This window comes from Rattus rattus, chromosome 8 (genome assembly GCF_011064425.1).
Source record: "Rattus rattus isolate New Zealand chromosome 8, Rrattus_CSIRO_v1, whole genome shotgun sequence".
Classification (NCBI taxonomy): domain Eukaryota; kingdom Metazoa; phylum Chordata; class Mammalia; order Rodentia; family Muridae; genus Rattus; species Rattus rattus.
This window is the reverse complement of record NC_046161.1, coordinates 97,529,494-97,554,714: the sequence shown is the minus strand read 5'-3', so window position 1 is coordinate 97,554,714 and position 25,221 is coordinate 97,529,494. Positions and strand designations below refer to the sequence as shown.

Here is a 25,221-nt window from a genome sequence, read left to right as displayed (position 1 = left end):
CTTAAGACCCTGGCGTGAAATCCCTTCCTGTGCGCCCAATAAACCTTTTTACCCGGGTGGGGTTGGTTTACGACCTACGCCGGGGGCACAGGGCTGACGCACAGGGCTGTTCGTGGAAGGTGACAGAGGGACGAAGGGTAGAGATCCAAAAGGGACTTGCCCGTCCACTGCCCTGCTCTCCTGGCTCAGGCAGCGTAGGCCTAAGACATAGTCACAAGAGTTGGAGCAGAGCCCACACAGAGGGACCTGGCACCCTGCCGGGCCGACTCCGGTGCGCGTGCGCACGGCAGGCCGCACCCACAGCGCATGCGCAGCGGTCACCCCCGGCTCTATATTAGGCCAACAGCGGCCCTAGCCGAGGCTGTTCGTGAAGAAGGGCACTGGTCGGTTTAGCGTCCTCCGCTCGAGTGCCCACCGCCGTCTCGTCGAGAGCCCGCGCAGGTGAGGGCCACGCTCGGTGGTCGCGGGAACCCGGCGCGCCCCGCCACCGCGGCCACATGCCCATCCCCCTCCGGGCACCACCTTGGCTCAGCGTCCATCCCCCCTCTTTACCTCTTGGGCTACCTCAGACGCGCCACTACGTGCCCTTCTGACATTCGGCGTTTTGACAGGCGCCTTCAGAACTTCTTTCTTACCCTTTCCATTCTGACCCCAGAGAACCTCTGACTCACTGCTGACCCCCTTCCACCAGTCGGGCTCTGCGTTGTCTAGCCCTGCTCCTGACCGAGTCAGCCCTGCCCTTACCCTTCTTTCTACCTCCTTTCCCTGTTCTAGCTGTAGGGACATGACCTTGTCTCGGGGACTCAGGGCTGGTCTAGACTCTTCCCCCTTCCTGGGGTTGCTAGGATCCCAGGGAGTCCTCCCTAGCTGGATAGGTGACAGTGACTTTTCCCCTGGCCTTGCTATTGCTCCTGGGTGTGTGCTAAAGTGTCTTAACCTACAGTGTACACCCTTAGAGGAGCCTCTGGCCTCCGACACCAGTTCTGCCTTGTTCTTCATCTCTTCTACATCCTTAGTTATTGGTCGTCCCTACTTACTCTGGTAAAGTTGCTTAGGGGATGGGAGGGTTTCTGTAGAGGTAGAGAATGAAGAAGTTGGTGACCTGGGTAGAGTGTGGCTCCCATGCATTTACTGAGCTCTGTGTTGGTTGCTGTCCTTAGTTTGGTTTGGTTTGGTTTGGTTTTGAGTGGGACGTGTGTCTGGGCCTCCCTTGACGTCACTCATCATGGACTCTTGTACAGGACCGGGACACTTTGCAGACATGGAGACTGTCGTTCGCAGATGCCCATTCTTATCCCGAGTCCCTCAGGCCTTTCTGCAGAAGGCAGGGAAATCTCTGCTGTTCTATGCTCAAAACTGCCCCAAGATGATGGAAGTCGGGGCCAAGCCGGCTTCTCGGACCCTGTCCACTTCAGCAGCACAGTGCCAGCAGGTCAAAGAAACCCCTCCAGCCAATGAGAGTAAGTAGTTGGCAGTGAGGGAAGATGTCCTTGGTGGTGAAGGCCACTCTGAGGGAGCCTTACTCCATCAGGATCAACCCTTGTGTATGGGGAGCGGGGGGGTCATCTTGTGGTACTGTCCCTGTGACTCCTGAGTTAGGGGCTTCTGGTGCTCCTGGCTTTAAAAGTAAACAGTAGAGGTTTCTGGATTTTGTGTCCGGTCTGCTGGGCCCTAGCATTTTCTCATTGTCTGGTATAGTAGTCACTTGAGACCCTTTTCCTCAGTAAAGATTTGGACTCTGGCTTGTAAAGTCATAATTTAAAAAAAAAAATCTGTCTAGTATCTTGAGGGAGCGTCTCACTCTGTGTCCTAGGCTATCCCAGAACTCACTGTGTAGTCTAGGCTGGCCATAAAGTCAGGACCTCACCTCAGCCTCCCAAGCGCTGATACCACAGGCCTGAGCTACCACTGTTAGTTGGTTCAGGGGGCCAGAAGAGGGAGTCACAGACTTGTGAGCCACTGTCTTAGTGCCGGATATTGAACCCGAATCCTCTGGAAGAGCAACAAGTGCTAACCGCTGTGCCGTCTCTCCAGTCCCTGTTGCCCTGTTGTTGTTTTCCCCTTCAAGCAAAACAAACTATATATATATATATATATATATATATATATATATATATATATATATATATGTGTGTGTGTGTGTGTGTGTGTGTGTGTGTATATAATATTACCATTTTAGCTTAGGTTTTTTTTTTTTTAATCAGAGTCTCATAATATAGCCCAGTTTGCCCTCCAACTTACGGCAATCCTCCTGCCTCAGCCTTAATTGTAAGCATGCACCACGTCAGTTACCATGCCCGTGTTAATCAGTGCAGCGTGTGACTCACAATATTGCATACACTCATGTTGTTCTGCCACCACCATCCAATTCCTGAACTTTCTTCATCTTCCCAAACTGAAAAGGGCGGCCATTAAACATTAACTCCCATACTCCTTCCCCCAGTGCCTGGCAGCCACCGCTCTACCACTGGGCCAGTTGCCTTACGTAAGTGAGGCACGGTGTTTGTTAGTGTTTGTCAGGGCGTGGACCTGCCCCGTACAGGTGGCGGGCTTCTCAGAGGCCACTTACTCCTTCCTGGTGAGCACTTCATCTTTCAGACTTCTCTCCGGGGTGGGCCTCTAGCGAAGGACTGTTTGTTCTTCTAGTGGGCAGGACTTTCCTGCCAGGAGTTAATTGTCTTTTCTCAGAATGTCTGTGGTGGCCATGTTTTGAGGTAGAATGCTCCCTTTCCCTTCCATTGTTCTAGACTTTCCATAACGGATCTGCATTCCTTGTAAAAAAAAAAAAATCAAGTTAGTTTCAAAATACCATTTCTTGACTTGTCTTTATAGAAAATGTTATGGAAACTGTATTGAGACACCTTATCCAAGTTGTAGAAAGAGCAGCCAGTGACTCATGGGAGTATTCCAAAATGACGAAGGAAGACTTTTCTAGAAGGAAGGTGAGCACATTGCTCAAGGGCTCAAGGAGTGACTGTAACTTAGAGCGCAAAGCCAGCCTGCTGTGCTGGGTCAGCAGCTTCCTTTGAACTTCGATGAGAAAGTAGGTGAGGTGAGCCCTCTGTGAATCCAACCTGCCTACGCCTTTTAATAGCCCTGGGAGTTTGGGGACAGTTTGAAGATCTAAGGGACAGCCTGTTTTTTCTTTCTTTCTTTTTTTTTTTTTTAAGATTTATTTATTTAATATATATGAGTACACCGTCACTGTCTCCAGACACACCAGAAGAGGGCATCAGATCCCATTACAGATGGCTGTGAACCACCATGTAGATGCTGGGAATTGAACTCAGGACCTCTGGAAGAGCAGTCAGTGCTCTTTACCGCTGAGCCATCTCTCCAGCCCTAGAAGTATTTTTAAAGCTGTTGAGCTTTATTAGAAATCTGTTTAGAAACTGTGAAGAGGAAATGACTGTGTGACTCCCCCGGTTACCTCAGCATTAATCTCCTGAAATATGCTGTGTCCATGGGAAAGAAATTACTGACAGCGATCCATGTCAAGGGCTTTTGGGGCTAAGCGCACACATAATCCCAGTACTTAGGAGACTGAGGCAGGAGGATTGCCAAGTCAAGCATCATGGGCCACATAGCAAGACCCTGTCTCAAACAGATGATAAAAGAATGTTGTGTTGACTGAAAACATAAACTAGGGCTCTTGAAGAGGTCTTGTGGTTCTGAGGTGACCTGGATGGGCCAGTCTCCCTTCAGAGAGCCACTGTCACAGTGAGGCAGGTGAGAACAGATGTTAGCAGAGGAAAACAACAGAGGTTTAACAAAGGTAAACCTGGGTGTGGGTTATAGACTAGAATGAGAGTGAAGTTTGAGGTGAGAAGGAACGGACTTGCTTGTGCACTCCATGAGCAGGGCTGGGGCCTCATTCTTTCCATTTCCTTCCTCAGAAGAGAAAACTGCCAAAGCCGCAGTCCAGCAGGCTCCTGACGAGTCCCAGATGGCACAGACTCCAGACGGCACACAGCTCCCGCCTGGACACCCGTCACCCTCTACAAGCCAGAGCTCTGGGAGCAAGTGCCCTTTCCTGGCAGCACAGCTGAACCAGACGGGCAGCAGCGTCTTCCGCAAGGCCAGTCTGGAGCTTCAGGAGGACGTGCAGGAAATGCATGCTGTGAGGAAAGGTAACAGAGATGACTCCAGGGGAAAGAGTGAGGCAGTCCTTGGGGTCCATGGGCCCCTCCAGTCGATGTTCGAGCTATTACCAGGCCGGGTAGTAATAATGTGAATACCTTCCTCTTTTTGTACCAGAGAGGAAGGAAGGTTCTCAAGCTAGACAGCCGGTATTGCAGAATGTGGGGCTTGTTTTCTGGTGAGGGCGTGGGAAGGGACCAGCTTCCCAGAGTCATGCTTACTTTCTGGAAATAACCTGTAATCTGGAACAGATGTCAGCATTGGTTTGTCTCTATTTTACCACTGTAAGTGCTGTCCTAGGACACTCAAACTGTGTGTCTTGCTGATGGTCACGGAGGGACAACCTTAACCCCATCTGCGCTCCCAGCAGCCCCTAAAAGCCTCAGCATGCTGAGCATGGTGGCACCCACCTTTAAGTCCAGTACCTGGGAGGCAGAAGCAAGGGGATCAGTGTGAGTTCTCGTCTTTAAGTAGCCAGTTCCAGGACAGCCAGAGCTGCATAGAGAGAGAGACCCTAGGGGGGAAAAACCTGCCTCAGTAGGTGTTGTTTTCTATGCAAGAGGGATGGAGGAGGGGAACGGGCTGTGGAGTCCAGGAGGCATGCCAGTCCAACAGGGGCCTTAGGCTCTGATTCATGTCCACTGGAACGGTCTGGTAGCAGTGAGAACAGAATCGCTCTGAAGCCAGGTGGTGCACTAGATAAGCCGGGCAGGAGGGTCTCGAGCTCCAGGCCGTCCTCTCAAAAAGCCAAAAAGAAGCCGAGTACCAAAAGCCTATGTAGGACGCAAGCTGAAGAAAGACAGGTTCCATACACTTCGTCCCAGCCAACTTTGGTTATGATTGGCTTTTTTTCTTCATGAAGTAGGTAATAAGCTATGTTTTGGTTTTTGTTTTAAGACAAGGTCTCACTACGTAGCACACTCTGGCCTCAGATTTACAGAGATCCACTTGACCCTGATTCCCAAATGTTAGAGGTGAAGCCACGCACCAAGGCACCCAGGCAATAAGCTGTGTTTGAAAAAAAAAAAATGATTTTAGTGTGTATGGATATTTTGCCTTTGTGTTTATGAGTGCACCAATATATGCCTGGTCCCTGACGAAGCCAGAAAGGGGTGTCAGATCTCCTGGAGGTGGGTTACAGACAGCTCTGAGCCTCCATGTGGATGCTGGAGGTCCTCGAAGAGAGCAACCAGTGCTCTTAGCCAATGAACTGTATCCAGTTATGTAGGCGTGCCCCCCTCCCCTAAGCTATTTGTAACAGTATGCCTAGAAGGTGTTGTGAACTAAGAATAAAAGGTCTGTCCTCTGTGCCTCCTGTTACTTTGTTACAGAGGTTGCTCAAAGCCCAGTGCCCCCCAGCTTGGTCAATGCAAAAAGGGATGGAGAAGGTCCAAGCCCACTGCTGAAGAACTTCCAGGACATCATGAGAAAGCAAAGGCCAGAAAGAGTGTCTCATCTTCTTCAGGATAACTTGCCAAAGTGTGAGTCTTGTTGTTTGTGAGTTAAATGTGTATCAGGTTAAATGTGAAGATGTGTGGTAAGGCCGGAGTCGAAGCCCATGGCCCTTGCTTGAGTACAGTTGGGCTTAGTGGCGATGTGTGCTGCTGGTTGCCGGCCTTCAGTCTTTCATTACCCATCACCTATGCACTGGACAGTGTACCAAACGCCTACCAGGTGCAGTCTTGTCATTCCAGTCCTGGATACAGTGCCCTCGAATGACCAAACTGAGATTTGAACCCTGTCTGTCCTTAAGAAAAAAAACAACTCTCTTTTGTTTGTTCTCACTTTAGCCGTTTCCACTTTTCAATATGATCATTTCTTTGAGAAGAAAATTGACGAGAAAAAAAATGACCACACCTACCGAGTTTTTAAAACTGTGAACCGGAGAGCACAGATCTTCCCTATGGCAGATGACTACACGGACTCCCTCATCACCAAAAAGCAGGTGTCGGTCTGGTGCAGCAACGACTATCTAGGCATGAGTCGACACCCACGGGTGTGTGGGGCTGTCATGTAAGTAGCTATCAGTTTTCAGATACCATAGGCATTATTTGGCAAGACTTGATTTATACAGCTAGACCTTTAATGGGAGAGCATATTTAGTCACTGAAAGTGGGCCACGGTGATGTGCTACTATTGTTTGTAGAGCCAGCTCTCTTTCAACCTTTATTCTGGGATTGAACTCAGGTTGCCACGCTTTACAGTGAAGCCCCTTTACCTGCTGAACTACCTCACTGGCGGGATATTCTTAGCCTTTGAAAATCTCTACAGATGATATCTGGAGCAGAGGGTGTCCCAAAAAAACAGAGATGAAAAGGCTGTGGAGGAGAAACCTCATGCTGACCTTGGTCCTCCAACTACATACCCACCCCACCCCATACTCACAAATATATAACACACAGGGATAACACGCACGCACGCATGAACACTTTGGGGCTGGGGACGTAGTTCAGCTACTTCTAAATAAATCTCTGCGTTCTTGGAGAAACTCTAACGTGTGGATATAGTGGGTCGGGCTATTTCAGCAGGACATGGTGAAAAGCAGGAAGGTCCCATCCTTGTTCTTCAGGAGGACCGCCATGGCTTGAGACAGTTGCTCATTGAGTTCTCCGAGAGGCTTGCTAAAGAGAGCCCCACATGAGGTCGAGCATAAGCGTGTATGTGTCCTAACGTTGTGTAACTGCTTTGCAGCCTTCTAGGGTCTGCTTTCTCTTAACACACTACTTTGCCTGCATGTCTGCACGTGTGCGGAGGTCAGAGAGAGCGTCGGATTCTCAGACTAGAAACTGAACCTGGGTCCTCTGGACAGCAGGCAGCGCTCTTAATCGCTGAGCCATTGCTCCATCCCCTAAACGATTCTTAGCAATTCCTTTAAGAGTTATGGCCCCGGGTTTCACAGTGAGAGAGATACTAGAATGTTAATTCCTGATTCTGGAAAGAGGACTCATTTGTATGGAGTTTAAAAACCATGAGTTTCAAAATAACTTTTCTTAAATAAGATAAGAAAATAAGCTGTGCAGAACGGAGCCTTAATTCCAGCACTGAGGGGAGGAGGCAGGGAGATCTCTGTGCAGCCTGGGCAGCATAGTGAGTTCCAGGATAGCCATGGCTACATAGTCAGACCCTGTTTTAAAAACTTAAAAAACAAAAATAAACAGAACCAAGAATTTTCTTGCTTGCTTGAGATATGATCGTAGGTTTTGTTTTTTTTTTTAATGTGTGTGTGTTTGGGTGTTTTCTTTTTTTGGTTTTTTTTACATCATTTTTTAAAAATTTATGTACATGAGCACACTGTAGCTGTCTTCAAACACACCAGAAAAGGGCATCGGATCTCGTTACAGATGGTTGTAAGCCACCATGTGGTTGCTGGGAATTGAACTCAGGATCTCTGGAAGAGCATTTGGTGCTCTTAACCACCGAGCCTTCTCTCCAGCCTGCCCTGTTGTTTTTTGTTTTTTTTTTTTTTTTTTTTTAAGATTACAGGTATACACTCCATGCCTGTGTATGCGGTTCTAGGGATTGAACTGAACTCAGAGCATTGTGTATACTAAGCAAGTATTCTATCAGCTGAGCTACATCCTCAGTCCAAAAATGTGTGTGTTTGTATATGAGTGTGTGACTGTACTGTGTATCTCATGTGATGTACTTTTTTTTTTTTTCTTTTTTTTCGGAGCTGGGGACCGAACCCAGGGCCTTGCGCTTGCTAGGCAAGCGCTCTACCACTGAGCTAAATCCCCAACCCCGTGATGTACTTTTTTATTTTACATTTATGAGTAATACACTGTCGCTGTCTTCAGACACACCAGAAGAGGGCATCAGATCTCACTACAGATGGTTGTGAGCCACCATGTGGTTGCTGGGATTGAACTCAGGACCTCTGGAAGAGCAGCCAGTGCTCTTTACCGCTGAGCCATCTCTCCAGCCCAGTGTGTTATGTAGTTTAAGTGTGGGGTGGGGTAGGTGTAGGCCCTGAGGTCAGCATTAGGTTTTTCTCCACAGCCTTTCCCCCTTCATTTTTGGACACTCACTCTGCCCCAGTGCTGGGGTTGTCAAAATGAAAGCCCTCTGGGTTTTTAGTGAGTTCTGGAGATGTGAACCCTGGAATTTTGATATTTGACTTGTTTTTAACAGAGAGACTGTGAAACAGCATGGTGCCGGAGCAGGCGGAACTAGAAATATTTCTGGAACGAGCAAGTTCCATGTAGAACTGGAGCAGGAGCTGGCTGACCTCCACGGCAAGGACGCGGCGCTCTTGTTCTCTTCCTGCTTCGTGGCCAACGACTCCACTCTCTTCACCCTGGCTAAGATGATGCCAGGTGAGCGCCGTCGGGACCTAGTGCACTGGAGGTTTCTGCATGACAAGGATGCTATCTACAGTGAAGGCCCACTCAGTTCAGCCTAGTGGCCCTGTGTCAACACTGTGTTGAGCACAAGGCACTGACTGCGTGTCCTGAGTTCTGGCAGAGCGTGCCGTGATGATAGACACATGAGGGCCCTGTCCCGAAACGCCTGTCAGGTGCACTTTGTATTCTAAGGCATTCCTCTAGCAAAATGCTTCATTGCACTTAGACGTGTGTCTTCATAGAGTCTGAAGTGAGGTACCCATATTCACCACTATTACCCATGTCTAAAGGCCATTTTTATTTTTGGAGAGTCTCACTGTATCACCCAGGATGGCCTCAGAATGCTGGGCTGACAGACACGTGACCTCGTGGCTTTGGGTTTTGTGTTTCTGGATGCTGAGGTGGGTCCAGGGCATTAGCTTGTGTGTATCGAGTGCTTGGCCAGTGAGCGTCCGCCAGCAACCACTGGGTCATCTGCCTTGTGTCTCCCCAGAGGAGAAGCGGGAGCTAGTGACTGTGTCAGCACACACTGTTCTCGTTGTAGGGTCATTTCCGAGGTATTGTCAGTAGAAACAGCTCTGTTGCATGGTCCAGGGCATCATTTGTCCTGATGCCTTTGCCACTAAGTAGCCCCTTTCTCATGTCAGGCTGTGAAATTTACTCTGATTCTGGGAACCATGCCTCCATGATCCAAGGGATTCGCAACAGTCGAGTGCCAAAGTATATCTTCCGCCACAATGATGTCAACCATCTCAGAGAACTGTTGCAGAGATCCGACCCCTCGGTCCCCAAGATCGTAGCATTCGAAACTGTCCATTCAATGGATGGTAAGTATGTGCTGAGGCTGATCTGAAGCCTGAGATGCAGAACTAGGCTTGAACTGTTTAAACTACGGTGTGTGGGCCCTGGGGCATAGCTGGTTGACAGGCTTCCGTTTAACTGTGCATGAGGTCCGTACTCAACTCCAGAAACAAACAAGAATATTGTGTTTCCTTTGGTTTTGCATTTTTTCTGTGCTGGGACTCTGTAATTGAGAGACATTATACAGATGAGTAACTGGGTTTTCTGCTCTTGCTGTTGCTAGATTATATAACCTCATGGGGCAAGAACTGGGGGCGTTCGTTTTCTCTCCAGCACTAAAAATGACCCCTTAGAATGTATGGCACTTTGCTTTGGCTCTAACCATTGTTACTGACATTTTCCTTGGCTTTCCTCAGGAGCGGTGTGCCCCCTGGAAGAGCTGTGTGATGTGGCCCATGAGTTTGGAGCGATCACGTTTGTGGACGAGGTTCATGCAGTAGGGCTATATGGCGCTTCGGGTGGAGGAATCGGTGATCGGGATGGAGTCATGCCAAAAATGGACATCATTTCTGGAACACTCGGTATGTACATAGACTCTGTAACTGTCCGTTTACACCGAGACCAGTGACTGGCTGCTCTAACTGGCTCTAGGACCAGAAGCAGTGAGGTAGCCTGTGACGCCTGGACTGTTTCCCTTTGTGGCAGGGTCTCAGCCTGTGGCCCAGGCTGGCCTCGTTTCGGGTCTCCGGTGCTGGGTTTGCGGTGTGTGCCACCACCTCCATCTTGCGGTGGAGTTCTCCACCCCAGTGAATGCCAGCCCAGCCCTGCCAGATCCCTGGGCACATGAGGCGCACAGACTCCCAGAGCTAAATATGACAGAAATTACATTTCTTGTCATCTGAGGTCATTCCAACCGCACTTGACTCTTACTTGACGCTGTGCCAAGAGCCTTCACTCTGTAATGCTGGAGTCGAAAGGAGGGGCTCTCCAGTGCTTTTCTAACAGGCACTGGGAGACGCCGTGCTCTGTGCGAGCACAGGAAAGCTCCGACTCTCCGGCCTGCTCCTCTCCCTGTGCTGGCACCCTAAAGCCTGGGCTTCAGTCCTGCCTGCCAGCTCACTGGTTGTGTGGCCTTGGCCTATGAACTGACCTCATGCCTGTTTCCCCATCTATATGATGAAAATACCAATAGGATCTAATCAGGGTTCCTGGAGAGAAGGCAAATGACCTGTTTGCCTGTGGGAATGAATCATTAAGAGATTGTAGAAATTCGAAGGTTCTTTTTAAAAAAAAAAAAAAAATCCAGAAGTTCATAAGGCAGTGAGAAGCCTGTGTAGCAGTCAGCTGAATACCAAGCTAAAACCTACACTTAGTCAAGGATCAGCAAGCAAAACCCAGCATCTTCCAGCCCTGGGGGTCAAGGGAGTAAGAATGCCTCCCATAGACCCAGAGATGCAGGGGAAGGAAAGTCACCTACCTATTCTAGTGCCAAATTCCAATTTGTGATGTAGGCTTGTTGGAGGCTGGTACAGTGAGCTGGAGAGTACTAGGCAGAGTAATTTTCCACTCTAGGAGTTTGAGCCTACCTAATCCTCTTGTGGTTCAGCAAAAAATGTGCAGAACACAAAGTTAAGGTTCCTGAGAACCCTTCTGGAGTCCTTAATCCTGAAACTTGAGATAACAGATTACACGGGGGCCTTGACCAGACTGAGAAACCATCCAGGCCCTGCGTCAGCCCTGACAGGTCCGAGTGTTTGTATTCATCCAGCAAATGCTAATTGTCAAGAATCTCTTGTTGCTTGAGTAGCAAGTAAGGCCTCAGTCTTAGCTGGGTGACTGCCACAAAGTCAGAGCCTGGAGGCTGTGCGGTGCTGCTCATGCAAGGCCAGCCTAACAGAAAGAACTTCTCCTCCCAGGTAAAGCGTTCGGCTGTGTTGGAGGATACATTGCCAGCACGAGTTTGCTGATCGACACCGTCCGGTCCTACGCTGCGGGCTTCATCTTCACCACCTCCCTGCCACCAATGCTGCTGGCTGGAGCCCTGGAGTCTGTGCGGATCCTGAAGAGCAATGAGGGACGTGCCCTTCGCCGCCAGCACCAGCGCAATGTCAAGCTTATGAGGCAGATGCTAATGGACGCTGGCCTCCCAGTCATCCACTGCCCCAGCCACATCATCCCTGTGCGGGTAATGGCCTGTTTCCGATTGAAACACATGATATGACAGTGTTCTGTTTCTGCCTTCCTGAAGGCAGAAGGGCTTCCAGAAGGGGTTGGGTAGGGTGATGCAGGACTGGAACTAGTGTTCGGACTGTAGCCAATGGCCTTTTGCCATGTTTCTCTGTCTTCAGCTGCCCGGGCTGACTTCACAATAAGAATGAAGTCTTTGAACCCAGCGGGCTCAAGCACTGTCTCCCTCCCCAGAGCACTGACCTTAGCAGGGTAAACAAGAACGTGTGTGTAGAAAACTCTAGAAGCCTAAGCATAGGCTGCTCTGAAGTCTGACTTTCCACTTAGTAAATTTCGAAGTAGGTCTTACCCTTCCCTCTACAAACCATGTCCCTGTTGATGTCACAGTTAATATAAGAAAGTAGCTAATATAACCAGAGCTGGCCAGTACCTCATTGGAACAAGGATGTGTGGAAAAAAAAAAAAAAAACCACCTCCTTGACCATGTAAGGTTTGGAGGACAGCCATGTGACAATTCCAGTATAGCAGCCCGCTATGCAAATGCCAGCTCCTGTAAATTACAGCTGTCCGGGGAGCATTTCCCCTTCACCCAGTCTTGCACACTCAGCTGCAGTCTGGCCTGCAGCTTGAACCTCGTTCACAAACGCTGTGTTCTTGACTGTCTCTGCCAAATTAGCGTGTCTTAATTCTGACCTGCTCTTGCTGTGAATGATCACAGGTTGCCGATGCTGCTAAAAACACAGAAATCTGTGATGAGTTGATGACCAGGCATAATATCTACGTCCAGGCCATTAATTACCCAACAGTGCCTCGTGGGGAGGAGCTCCTCCGGATCGCCCCCACCCCGCACCACACACCGCAGATGATGAACTTCTTCCTAGGTGAGTCCCGGCAGAGTGACGGGAATCTCTACCTCACTATAAGCACATTCCAGAAGCTCATATGAATGAAGCTCATGCAAGGTTCTTGGTGGCATTTATCCTAATGCCTTAGATAAGATTGGTGTCTTGTTCCAAGTGGCTAACTGTGCCCTCAGTTGCCACACAATGAAACTCTAAAATTAGATGGTAGTGACTCACTTTGAGATGTGCAAGATGCACTTGGAAGCTCTCAGGGAACTTGCTGCCCCCACCTCGTCTCTCCTGTCTCCTGTATGCACAGGCTGCATGTGGCTGTTGAGGGCGCTGGAGGCCTCTGACAGCACGTCTGCCCTGTCCACTAGAATCCTGCTCATGCATTCCCTGCGATTCTATTCCTTGAAGTAATCTGTTCTGGTGACTGGACTGCCCCGTCCCCCTCCCCGCCTCTGTGTTCACTCCAAAGGCAGAGCCTGGGGGGATTTTAGCTGTAGGTCATCCTGGCCATAGAGGAACTTTGCCCTCTTGGGCCCTCTCAAGTCAGTATAACTTCCATGGACAGATTTTATGTTCAAGATGCTCAGAGTATTTGTGTTTGATTTTGGTGCTGGGGCTGAACTTGTGGTCTTGGCACACTGCATGCACTCTCCGCCCCTGAGGTCCACTCCCCCTGACTTCTCCACTCCTACCCCCCTAGATGCTCAGATTAGTGCACTGTTGCTGCTGCAGCAAACTGAAGCTCTGAAGCTGGTTTGTGAAGTGAGACCCAGCCCTTAGAACAGTGTCCTTGAGATTAATTGACACACCATAAAATTTACCTCTAAAAATACAGGATCAAAGGGGTTTTAGATCCATGCACCCTGGTGAGAAGCCATCATCTCTGCTGCGTCCTCATTAGCATTCAGTTCCTGCTGCCTAGTCCCTCTCACCCCTGGTGTGTGGATCATGGGAGTGAGTGAACCATGGGAGAGAGGAGAGAGTGACCCGTGTCACCGCTGCCTATTTACATACTTACCTTTAAGATAGTCTGCTTGCACCTGCAGCCTAGGTTGGCCCAGAGCCCACCGATGCCCTCCCTCTCTCACCCTGAACGCCAGCTCTGTTCTTTCTATTGCCACATAATCTTCCATGTGTGGATTTGGTGCATTTCACGTGTGCGCCCGTGGATGGGCATTTGGGTTGCTTCCACTGTCAAAGTCTTAGGATGGGTGCTTCTGTGAGCGTTCCTGTGCAGATTTCTGTGTGGACATGGACTCTTATTCTCTTGGGCAGAAGATTCCTGTGATGTTAAAAAGCTGTCTCTCCCCACAGAGAAGCTGCTGGTCACGTGGAAGCGAGTCGGGCTGGAACTGAAGCCACATTCGTCAGCTGAATGCAACTTCTGCAGGAGGCCCTTACACTTCGAAGTGATGAGCGAAAGAGAGAAAGCCTATTTCTCAGGCATGAGCAAAATGGTGTCTGCCCAGGCCTGACTGTGACTCAGTTATTCACAAACCCCAGACCATTACCATACCCAAATAGTAGCCAGAATTGTCTTTATATGTGAAATAAATTATATATTAAATCTTAATCTATAGTAAAATCATAGTCCTGACTTTACTGTAGACTAGATTCTAGTGTGTTAGGTAGAACACTGTCGAACGCTGAATGAAGAGATAACTCTCAAGTGGTCTGCAGTTTGCCTATCTAAATTGTAATGCCTGCCAGGCCTTTTGCTGTGCTTAAACCTGACCTGGCAGACCCAGCTGCACCCCAGAGACTACAAGCAGTGATACCACCTGCTGCGGGGCTCCCTTCACACTTCCTGCCTCAGACCAGAAGGGGCAGCCAGTGTGCCCATAGTTGTCACAGCTCTCTTTCCTGCTTTCCCTCAGCCGCTGCCTCAACCTCATACTTCCTACTGAAAGCCCTGAAGGAGGGCCCATGTATGCTCACCAAGTTTGGCAGCCTGCTATCTCCTGAATCCTTGTCCTCTGCAAAGGATGGGAAGCTGGGGGGCGGGGGAGTTGGTTGTGCACCCCTTAACCCTCTGCACTTGCTCGTCTTACACAGTCTAAAAACACCCCCTGTCTTGTTATGCACTCCTCCCCTCTGCTGACCATTTGTCCCACAGCCCTGCAGCAGGCATCACCTATCTGAGCAGTAGCATCAGGTTGCTTTTGGCTTGCCACAGTTTGCCTGTCTTGCCAAACCCAGCCACTGGCTCTGCTGCTTCTCCTTAGACTCTTTGGTGGTATCTGAGTGGTGGGCCTTGGGCTTTCTTTTTTTTTTTTTTAAAGATTATTTATTTTATGTATGTGAGTACACTGTAGCTGTCCTCAGACACACCGGAAGAGGGCATTATATCTAATTACAGATAGTTGTGAGCCACCATGCGGTTGCTGGGAATTGAACTCAGGACCTCTGGAAGAGCAGTCAGTGCTCTTAACCACTGAGCCATCTCTCCAGCCCTGCCTTGGCCTTTTTACAGCTTTCCCTTGAGTCTTAACTGCCAGTCGCTGCTCGCAGGAGTGTTCTTTCTGAGCTGGGTGCGTCTGTGAAGCTGATGGTCCTGCTTCCCTCAGTGCTCCACCTCACACTCTCTGAGGTCCCCCAGGCCCACGTGGTGTAGAGAGCAGCCTGCCCTGCCAACCCCGTTCTGCATCTGGGCCTCACTCACTGGTTCATTCTATCCAACCTCTCACATAAACAGCAGCAAAGCCCCTCAGGCCAGGCCACCACTGCCCTCACCCCAATAGCAGTCTTACAAAAACACAGATGGAGGCTACGGATGAAGGTTGGTTGGCAGAGTGCTTTCCTAATATACACAAAGCCTATCTCGATAAAAGGCGCCATGTTTCATACAGAAACCTCTTGAACCTTGTAATTGTGCAGAGTTCTAGACTCCTCGTGCCAACGGGTGGGTTGGGCAAACTCACCCCGTTAGTCATTCCACCCTTGCGTGTTCACTCTGTTTTGTAGCTGGGTTTCACTTCTGTGCCAAGTTCTCTCTCCTAGTCCTTCTCTGCCTCAACCTTCCTACTCTGGGTCATAGCATAGCTACTCTTGATTCAAGACAAGTTTTCATGCCGTGGTGAGTCATGCATTTGATCCCAGCACTTGGAGGCAGAGGCAGGCAGATCAGATCTCTGTGAGTTCCAGGCCAGCCTGGTCTGCAGAGTAAGTTCCAGGGCAGCCAGGACTATATAGAGAAACTCTTCTCGAAAAAAAAGTTTTTCCCTAAGGACACCTCCCCAGGCCTGCTAGCCCAGACACCCACTCTGTTGCTAAAATTCCTTCCCTTGGGAAAATGTAAACACCCAACCCCTCCTACAGTCCTAGTCTGGGGAAACAGTGAGTCCATCGGGCTTCCCTACAGAGCAATGGATGAGGGTTTATGGCCAGGAATGTGAGTGAGGGTACAGACATACTGGGAAGTTGACACCCAGCTAGGACGATGGATCCCCTAGGCCTGTGAAGATGGAGTTCCCTCCCCTTGTTCTTCCCCACCTGCATGCTTTAACCCTTCTCAGATACCCCTAGGCCATGTGCAATTAGAATTACATACAACAGGTTGGGAGGCTGGATACTGGGGTGAGGGTCCCATGAGCCTCCCCATACCCTCTTTCCAAGAGTCTACAAGCCCAGCCAAGATGCTCTCTGATCAGCAGGCCCAGGGGACCTGCAGATGGCCTCAGCCTCTGCCACCTCCAAGCTTTTCTCTGCCTCCCGCCTCGGTGCCCTTTTATACCCTGGTCTCCACCTAAGGATGCTTCCTCCCTGATGTAACACAGCTTTGAGGGTAGGTGCCTTATCTTTTCCATCTTGTCCCCCTCTAAGTCCAGCACAGAGCCCAATATTCAGGAGATGCTGGAAAAAACACATACTGATCGCATGGAATGGGCTCCCAAATGGCATCCAAATCCCATAGGCCGAATCGGTGTGCTGAGGGAAGGCCAGGTAGCCAGAGAATCCCAGCTATGAGGTCTGTCTCACAGCTGTAGGTCCACATCCTAACTGGGCTGGCTTAGACCGAGGCTGTGCCTCCTCGTCATGTCCTTTTGTTTCACCAGGCAGCCCACCAGCTATGACGGTGGTCACGTCACCTCAAAATCACATTCTGGTCCCTTCCTGAGCTTTGCTGCTTCACTCCAGTTTCCAGAGTTATCCATTGTTCCTCGCAATTCCGCACCTAGAACACCCTCTACCCGCCTTTCCTTCAAGTGGGATTGTTTGCCTCTGGCGGGAGCAATGTCTGAATGCTTGGGCGGACCCACTCTTCCTTCATAAGGCTGAGCCGGCGGTTCCCCGCCACCCCCCTGCTTCTTGGGGTTATGAGAACGCAGGATGGAAGGATCTGCAGGTAGCCAATGAGCTATGGGGCTGTTTAAAAACATGACAATTAAGAACCTTTCTAAGCCAGTCTAGTGTGGGATTGTATGAAGCCATAAAAGTTTCATTTGCAAGAATGTTTAGATTTTAGGACACAAAGTGGCAACTGGAGAAAGGCTGAGTTGTTAAGACCTCAGTAGACCAGCAGGGGGTAGAGCTCAATTAAAATAGATGTCTTGCAAGCATGAGGACCTGATTTGACCCCTAACCCCCTTAAGAATGTCATGGATGACGGTGCATTCCCATAGTCCTAGTGCTACAGAGGCAGAAACCGGAGGACCCATGGAGCTCAGTGGCTAACTTGGCTTTAGGCCAAGAAGAGGCCCTGACTCAAAGGAGGTGAACAGCACTGCTGAAGATGACACCCCGGGTTGTCCTGTACCCTCCGTGCACACCCACATGTGTGCATGCGCGCACACACAGACTGTTGAGAGCTGCATGTGAGATGGACACACATTGTCCTTGGAACTGGAGAACGGCCTTGCTGTCCTAGGAGATAAACAAGCTGAAACTTGTTTTCTACTTCTGCTTCTGGCTGCGGTTGAAACAATCTCACTTAACAGGGACTTTCCCAGGCTTTCGGGCAGCAGAGGGGTGCTCTCGTTTTGTTTCATATTTTCTCCAGGGCACCCAGGTCAAAACTTTCTGGGACTTCATAGGTCAGGGACCGTATAGTCTTTCATTTAAGTAGATAAGGGGGGCATTAGGGCAGAAGCCCCTGAGTTTGAGTCAGAAGATACAGCTCAGTGGCAAGGGTTCAGACAACAGTAACACACACACACACACACACACACACACACACACACACACACACACACCAGTAAAAGAGGAAGGGGGCTGTACTTCCTTCATGGCTATACCCTAGAGGTACAGGGGAGTGGGACAGGGCAGCTGGCAATCAGGTTGCAGAATCAGCAGTTGTGGCTAACTCCAACATTCTCTCCCATGGTCCCACCCCTCAGACCAGCCAAACTGATTCAGTTCTCCTTTGTGGTCTCCAATGCTATGAGACCCCAATGCTATGAGGCTGTGTGTTCTCGTTCCTCTGCTTCTCAAAGGCTGGATTTGGTGTGGTGGTGTTGACAGTGGCCTTGGGATCAGGTTCCTGAAGGCTCCAAGCACAACACTACCCACAAATTCAATGGACTCATTGAATACAGACCCTGTCCACTGACTCCGGCTGCACTCTGAAGTCTACGCTGTACAGAGAAGATTAGAAACATAGAACTGGGAGTGCTGGTCTACCTCTTTAATCCCAGCACTCAGAAGGCAGAGGCAGGTGATCTCTGTGAGTTAGAGGCCATCTTGGTCTAGGTAGCAAGTTCCAGGATAGCCAGAACTACAAAGTGAGGTCCTGTCTGAAAAAGACAGAGAAAAAGAAAGAAAGAAAAGAAAGAAAGAAAGAGAGAAAGAAAGAAAGAAAGAACGGGGTTGGGGATTTAGCTCAGTGGTAGAGCACTTGCCTAGCAAGTGCAAGGCCCTGGGTTCGGTCCCCAGCTCCGAAAAAAAGAAAAAAAAAAAAAAGAAAGGAAGAAAGGAAGGAAGGAAGGAAGGAAGAGCATTAATTGCTCTTCTAGAAGTCCTGAGTTCAATTCCCAGCAACCACATGGTGGCTCACAACCATCTGTAATGGGATCTGATGCCCTCTTCTGGTGTGTCTGAAGACAGTGACAGTGTACTGATATACATAAATAAATAAATCATTTTTAAAAAAGAAAGAAAGAAGGAAAAGAAAGAGGAGGGGAAAACCACAGGTAATAAGTCAGCTCAGTGGTAAAGGCCCCACAATAAATAAACAAGCAAACATAATAAAGATGGATTAGGGGCCAATTAAAAGGCCCATCCAGTTAAGATCCTTGCCTCTGTTGACACAGAAACACAAGTCTTGACTTGAAGGAAGATAAAAGGTGGTTTATTCTACAGCCAAATACAAGTGACCATGGTCCAGGAACACAGATTTAGAATACTCCAAATTCCGTGTTCTAATGTGGTAACAATTTGATGAAGTTTTTTTTTTTTGTAGTAACACAACAACAACAACAACAACAACAACCACAAGTAGAATCGTGGAGTGGTGGCGCACGCCTTCAATCCCAGAGGCAGGTGGATCTCTATGAACTGGAGGCCAGCGTGGTCTACACAGTGAGTTCCAGGACAGCCAGAGTTATATTGTGAAACCCTGTCTTGAAAAAAACAAAACACAACACTGCAAGTCCAGGCACCTTTCAAATATAGTGGCAGAAATGGCAAGTAGGTGGGTTCAAGCAAAGTAAGGAGGTGGGTCGATCTCAGCTATACATGTTGGATGCTATATGATAGCCTTCTTTGCATTTTTTGCTGGTGGAAACTGCTAAGTGATTTATCTGTTCAGTTGGAGAGACAGGCAAGGGATGGCTATTGAGAGGACTAAGGGTAGCCTAAGATAAATTATAATTAGGTTCTGGACCTGTGGCATTCCAACCTCTGCACCAGGATCCACGTTCTAATGAGCCATATAGAAGGACCAGTGGAGGGGTTGGGAATTTAGCTCAGTGGTAGAGCGCTTGCCTAGGAAGCGCAAGGCCCTGGGTTCGGTCCCCAGCTCCGGAAAAAAAAAGAACCAAAAAAAAAAAAAGGACCAGTGGAAGGGAAGCTCCTTTCCTGGAACTTAATTACATCTCCAGTCTGGAATACTGAGAGCGCTGGCTCCTTTGTCCTATGACCTTTACAATCCAGTCCTGGCACTTGGACACCCCCACCCCCACACATACAAACAAAATAAATGCAACTTAAAACCGTAAAAACAAAATCTGAGCATGATGAGTACACATCTTTAATCCCAGCACTTGGCAGGCAGAAGCAAGTGGATCTCTGTGAGTTCCAGGCCAGCCTGGTCTACATAGAGTTCCAGGTTAGCCAGGGCTGCTAAGTGAGACCCTGCCTAGCTTTAAAAAGAAAAAAAAGAGAGAGAGGAAAGAAAGGAAGAAAGAAAGAAAGACAGACAGACAGACAGACATGTATATATTCTATCTTGATCAGATGTGACAGTGCCTCAGCCTGACTTTAAGCAGGTCTGAGATATAAATGCCTGGAAGAGGCCTCTCCCCGCTGTAGTCAGATAGCAGCTTAGGTGTCTTTTGATATCTGAACAAAGTGACCCAGCATGCCTCTAGGTAGAAGTGGGAAGGGATGGATTATGAATTTATCTTAAAAGATATGTTCAATCCGTGGCCCACAGATTGATGTATCCTGGGATAGCGATGAAAACAACCCGACACAAAGCTATACATTGAATTTTTGTGTAGTTTTTTTTTTTGGTGTGATTTTATTTTGCTTTTAACCCATTTACACAGATCTCAAATGCGAACTGTGTAGGTGACAATGTCTGTCATGATGCCGAAGGGTGGACACAGGGCTGGGAAGACAGCTGGGTCTGTAAAGTGCTTGCCAGGCAGGCATGAAGAGCTGAATTCGATCCTTAGATCCCATGTGAAAAGGCTGGGTGTGGGGCATGCCTTTGGAATCCAGGACTGGGAAGCTGGATTGTTGGGGCGCTCTGGCCAGCCAGCTTGGGCTAATTGGTGAGCTCTGGGTCAATGAGAGACTCTGTCTCAAAAACCAAAATGTATAGCATCAGAAGAATAGCATGTGAGGTTGACCTCTGGCTCCCCACAAGCACACATGTGTACATGGAACCTCATACATATGTACACACACATACACATGCAACACACACACACACACACACACACACACACACAAAGGTTGAACACACCTTTGAATCTCCCTTGGTTCTCAGTTCCTTGCTGCTACTGGTGTACTGGCCCAACTCTAATCAAGGCTGGACTTCTTACCCAGGATAGGGGTGCACATCAGAGCCTGCAATCACCCCTCTTTTTCTACACATCTAGTCATGAAAATTGCCCTGCTTGGGACCTGCTTTCTCAGGACCTTGCTGAGGGTCAAAATCGAACTATCCTTTTATTTTCTTTGTCCTTAAGACAGGCCAGTAGGTGAGGAAAGCAGATATCCTAGATCACTACAACATAGAGAGGTGTTGATCCAGAGAACAGGAGAGAGAGAGAAAGAGAGAGAGAGAGAGAGAGAGAGAGAGAGAGAGAGAGAGAGACAGACAGACAGACAGACAGACACAGAGAGAGACAGAGAGAGAGACAGAGACACAGAGACACAGAGACACAGAGAGAGACAGAGAGAGACAGAGAGAAGGAGAGAGACAAGAGAAGAGAAGGGGAGGGGGGGGGGGCAGGGAAGGGGGAGGGGGCGGGGAAGGGGAGGGGCAGGGAAAGGGAGAGGAAGCACCAGAGTCCTGTTCTGCGGGAAGAAGGTTTGGTCACTATCTTCACTCTCCTGAAAGTTGCATGGGAAGCAAACAACCCTTTACAGCCAACCAACCTTTGCTCTGTGGGCCTGGTGGCTTAGTAGCATATATTGCACACTTGCCATATAACGGTGTAGTAAGACAGAGCAAGGCAGGCAGAGCAACCCGGTGACCAGGCGTGAAGATGCAGCTGTCGCTCGCTCTGAGCTATTCTGCTGTAGGTCCCCGGCAGAAGTTCCGGTTATAGAAGTGGTGGTTGTCCCTAGTCAGGGCTGTACTCAGCTGGGCCCAGAAGCTGCCCTGCCCGTTGGGCTGATGGGGCCAGAAGAGCACACTCTGGCGACAGAGGCGTTGGCGCAGTCGCACGTAGCGGGAGCGGTGGGCATCAGGGCGCAGGATCACCAACACCACCACGTCCTTGCGGTCCTCCAGCAGGCGCTGCTGAGCCAGCAGGAAGCTGGTGCGCAGGAGGCCACTGACCTTGTCCGTGTGGGCCAGCACAAACAGAGTCTTGCGGCTGCCATAGATGGAGGCCCAGAGGTTCTCGAAGAGTGTCTGGCCAGGCAGCCAATCTCGGTCCTCCAGACACAAGCGTAGGGCTCGGCGACCGCGCCGCTCCTCTAGCCGCACTCGAAGCTCGTTATACACCCAGTCAGCAACCGCGCTCTGAGCCTTATCGAACACCACGAAGGCATCATAAGGGAGAGCTTGGGCGCTGCGCCGGCCACGGGTCAGCAAAGGTAGCCATGCCAGGCACAGATGGAAACAGTACCAGACGTCCCAGCCGCAGAGATGCTGCAGTAAAGGCAACACCGTGCCCACGGCCACAGCCAGGAGTGAAAGGCCAAAGCAGTCCCGAGAAAGGACGTCATCCAGGCACAGCCGCAGGTCTTGCGCAAAGATGCTGCGGCCCTGCAGCTGGCGGGGACTGCCACACTTCACACCGTTAGCCAGGCCAGGCACCTTGGTCTGCACTTCCAGCAGTAAGTCTACAAAGGGTGCACCGCAGGCACAATGCAGAGGGTTGCTGCTCACGTCTAGAACCGTCAGGTTCATCACAATGGGCCCAAACCAGGAGCGATCCACAGTCTTGAGGATGTTATGGCTGAGGTTGACCTCTTTTAGCTCTACCGCCAGAGCAAAGAAGGCTGGGACCACAAAGACGATATTGTTGCTACTGACATCCAGTTTCTGGAGGAGAGTGCCATTAGGCAGGGTGCCGTTGGTCAGGGCCTTTAGTAGATTGCCTGCCAGGTCCAGGGCTTGCAGATTGGGCAGGAAGGCCAGACTGCTCCAGTTAAAGAAAGAGAGGTGATTGTCACGGAAACTCAGCATCGTCAGGTTCTTGGGGAGGTAGTTGAGGTTCTGGGGCCGGAGGATGTGCAGCTTATTCTGAGATAGGTCCAGATGAGTCAGGCTTCTCAGGTCTTGGAAGAAATAGAGGTAAAGGTCCTCCTCGTCCCACATGCGGCCCACACCGTTGCCGCTGAAGTCCAGATACTCCACTGAGGTGCTGTAGAGGCGCGAGGACACGCGGCTGTGAATGTCATTGTGTGCCAGGCTAAGGTTCTGTAACCTGGGCAGATTGGCCAGAAAACTGAAGTTGTGGCCTATCCCCTGCATGCTGAAGGGCTGGCTGTTGTAGCTCAGGTCCAGGGCCTGCAACTGTGGGAGCTCACTGAACGATTTCGAATGGTACAGGTCCAGCTTGTTATGTGACAGGTCCAGCACCGTCAGATTGGTCAGCGGCTGGAACTGAGAGCCATTGACAGCCTGCGCGATGCAGTTGTAGCTCAGGCTCAGACACTGGAGGTGGGAGAGGTTGACGAACATCTCTGGCTTGATAGTCACCAGGTTGTTCCGAGACAGGTCCATGGTGAATCTGAAGTTCTTACACCTGACCATGAAGTTCTTTGAGACGGTAGTGCTCGGGGGAGCTGGGGTGAGACTTGCAGGCCACGGATCCCCCTTCTCCGCCTCGTCCGCCTCTTCGGGGGCGACTCTGGACAGCGTTGGAGGCCCGCTGATGCGATTATTGGACAGGTCCACAAAGCGAAGGGCTTGGAAGGTACTAAAGATGCTGAGCTGCGCCTGGTTGATGAAATTCATTTGAAGGTGCAGCGTGTGGAGCTTGGGCAGACCAGCCAGCCACCTGAGCGTGTTCTTGTTGAGCAAGCGGAAGAAGATGCCGTTCATGTTCAGCTCCTGCAGCGACACCAGGCTCTTGAAGGAACTTGCCAGGTGGAGGCGGGCGAACGATACCTTCTTGCAGTAATTGAAGGACAGGTCGAGCTTGCGCAGACGGGTCAGGTTCTGAAAGGCGCTGGTTTTGTTGATGCTCTCGTAGAGAAAGTTCTCGCTTAGGTCCAGCACCGAGAGGTTCACCAGACCCTGGAACCACTTGGAGTTCAGCGAGTGGAGAGAACTGTCCTTCAGCACCAGGCCTTCAAGGTGGCTCAGGTGACGGAAAGTCTGAGGGTGCAGATCAAGGGACTTCTGCGGGCATTCTGTACAGAGGTCGGGGGCGTGATCACAGCGACGGCAATTCCCACCCACATCAAGCACTCGAAGGGAGGTCAGGTTGGCTAGGTCTTCGGGCCCCAGCTTGATGATGAGGTTATAGGACAGCAGGAGGTACTCCAGGCTGGGGGGCAGTTGGCGGGGCACCTTTGTGAGGTTGTTATACTTAAGGGACAAGTGGGTGAGGTTGCTCAAGCCCAGGAAGGCGTCTGGGGTCACGTTCACCGTTCCGTTGCAGGGGTTCTTGTAGTAGCAGTTCCCGTCCATGAAGAGAACTCGCAGGCTGTGCAGGCCAGCAAGGCTGCTGGCATCGAGTACCAGGATGTTGGTGTGGCTTAGGCTCAGATTCGTCAGGGAGCTGGGCAGGCGGGGCACAGTGGTGATACCGTTATAGCTCAGGTTCAGCTCTTCCAGCATGCGCATAGCCAGGAAGGTTTTGGGCTCAATGGTCATGTGGCAGGAGAAGTGCAAGGGGCTGAGGCCAGGGGGCGGACAGTTCCACTTGAGGTTCAGCTGTCGAGGTTGGGCAGGTGGACAAAAGTCGAGGTTGTGCAGGTGGTGGATGCGGTTGGCGATCAAGGAAAGGCTGGTGATGTTGGAACGGGGTTCCGAGGCAGAGAAGTGAGGCACAGACTTCAGGAAGAGCCAATTGCAGTCTACCAGGCCATGAGGCTTCAGTTCACAGGGTAGGAAGGCAGGCAGGGTACCCAGGGCCAGAGCCTCGGCCAGCACTGCAGCCTGTACCAGGAGAGACAAGGGGTGCAGGGTCCTGCGACAGAGAAGCTGTGAGAGCCAGGACAGAGCGAGTGAGTGTCTAGTGTTATTGCACCCTCTCCTACTCTCTCTTCCACACTGCGACTTTCTTTAGGGCTTCCGAGTCCTCTCTAAGTGCGCAACCCCCCCCCCACACACACACACAGCCTCCTTCCAGCCCACTCACAACCACTATTTGGTTTTAGGCACAGCCACTCAGAGCAAGGACACAGAACCAGGACTAGGCTGGAATCCAGATACCAGACTTAGAGCTTTTGTTCAGAACACAGCCCATAGCAGGGCCCGAGACAGACTCCGACAGGCCCATTGGGGCTCTCCTACTTTCTCTTCCTCTCCTCTGGGGCCTCAACTCTTTCCTCCTGACCGCAGCAGCTACCCGAGATCTGTACCTCCGCCTCCCTGAAGCCTTGCTCCACTAGTCCCCTGGACTCTCCTTGACCAAAATGCAAGGAAGACTGAATCCCTACTGAGGTATAGGTTGGACCCCATCTAGGCCTTGGTGGCACTTACTGGCTCTTTTAACCCTCCATTGGACTCTCCAGCCTGACCTGAGAACCCTCGACCTGCAGAGGATCAGAAGGCTCAGAGTGAGAAATCTATAGGCCAGGCGCCACCATTGACAGAAGTCTGGGGTTTCAGCCTCCCCATCCACCTGGCACATTCTGCTCTCTCTGCTCAGGGAATGGCTTTTGCTCCAATTCTCTTAGGGTTCCATGAATGCCCCAAAGGCATGGAGTGGACAATCCTTTCCACTGTTGTCCCTTCCCATGGTGCCCCTCTCCCCCTGGGATAAGAACTAGGGTCCTACCATGCTGGAAAATGGAAGATTCTCCAGAGGCTCCCTCTGACAAACTGGGCAGCAGAGAATGATGTTCCGCACCAGGGTCCCTCAGAGAATTGAGGAAGCGAC

At 50.4% G+C, this 25,221-nt stretch overlaps 2 protein-coding genes across 2 annotated transcripts; one reads left to right on the top strand and one right to left on the bottom strand.

The window, feature by feature from the left end:
• Positions 1-317: 317 nt before the first annotated feature.
• On the top strand, positions 318-13,910 carry Alas1 (5'-aminolevulinate synthase 1). The gene is made up of 11 exons (XM_032910450.1): positions 318-441; positions 1,242-1,460; positions 3,897-4,130; positions 5,472-5,621; positions 5,931-6,153; positions 8,272-8,456; positions 9,131-9,310; positions 9,701-9,865; positions 11,201-11,469; positions 12,190-12,352; positions 13,640-13,910. The coding sequence occupies exons 2-11, from the start codon at positions 1,262-1,264 to the stop codon at positions 13,798-13,800; spliced, it is 1,929 nt and encodes a 642-aa protein (XP_032766341.1). The 5' UTR covers positions 318-441; positions 1,242-1,261; the 3' UTR covers positions 13,801-13,910.
• A 7,195-nt stretch (positions 13,911-21,105) lies between these two features.
• On the bottom strand, positions 21,106-25,221 carry Tlr9 (toll like receptor 9). Its single transcript, XM_032911318.1, has 2 exons — positions 25,120-25,221; positions 21,106-24,320 (listed from the first exon to the last, which is right to left on the bottom strand). The coding sequence occupies exons 1-2, from the start codon at positions 25,120-25,122 to the stop codon at positions 21,225-21,227; spliced, it is 3,099 nt and encodes a 1,032-aa protein (XP_032767209.1). The 5' UTR covers positions 25,123-25,221; the 3' UTR covers positions 21,106-21,224.

What these genes read in the sequence shown, in the direction of transcription:
- Alas1 (XM_032910450.1), top strand. Translation starts at nt 1,262, where the DNA reads ATGGAGACTGTCGTTCGCAGATGCCCATTCTTATCCCGAGTCCCTCAG. An exon ending in AATGCATGCTGTGAGGAAAG is followed by an intron (nt 4,131 to 5,471) that starts GTAACAGAGATG and finishes ACTTTGTTACAG; the next exon opens with AGGTTGCTCAAAGCCCAGTG. An exon ending in CATCATTTCTGGAACACTCG is followed by an intron (nt 9,866 to 11,200) that starts GTATGTACATAG and finishes TTCTCCTCCCAG; the next exon opens with GTAAAGCGTTCGGCTGTGTT.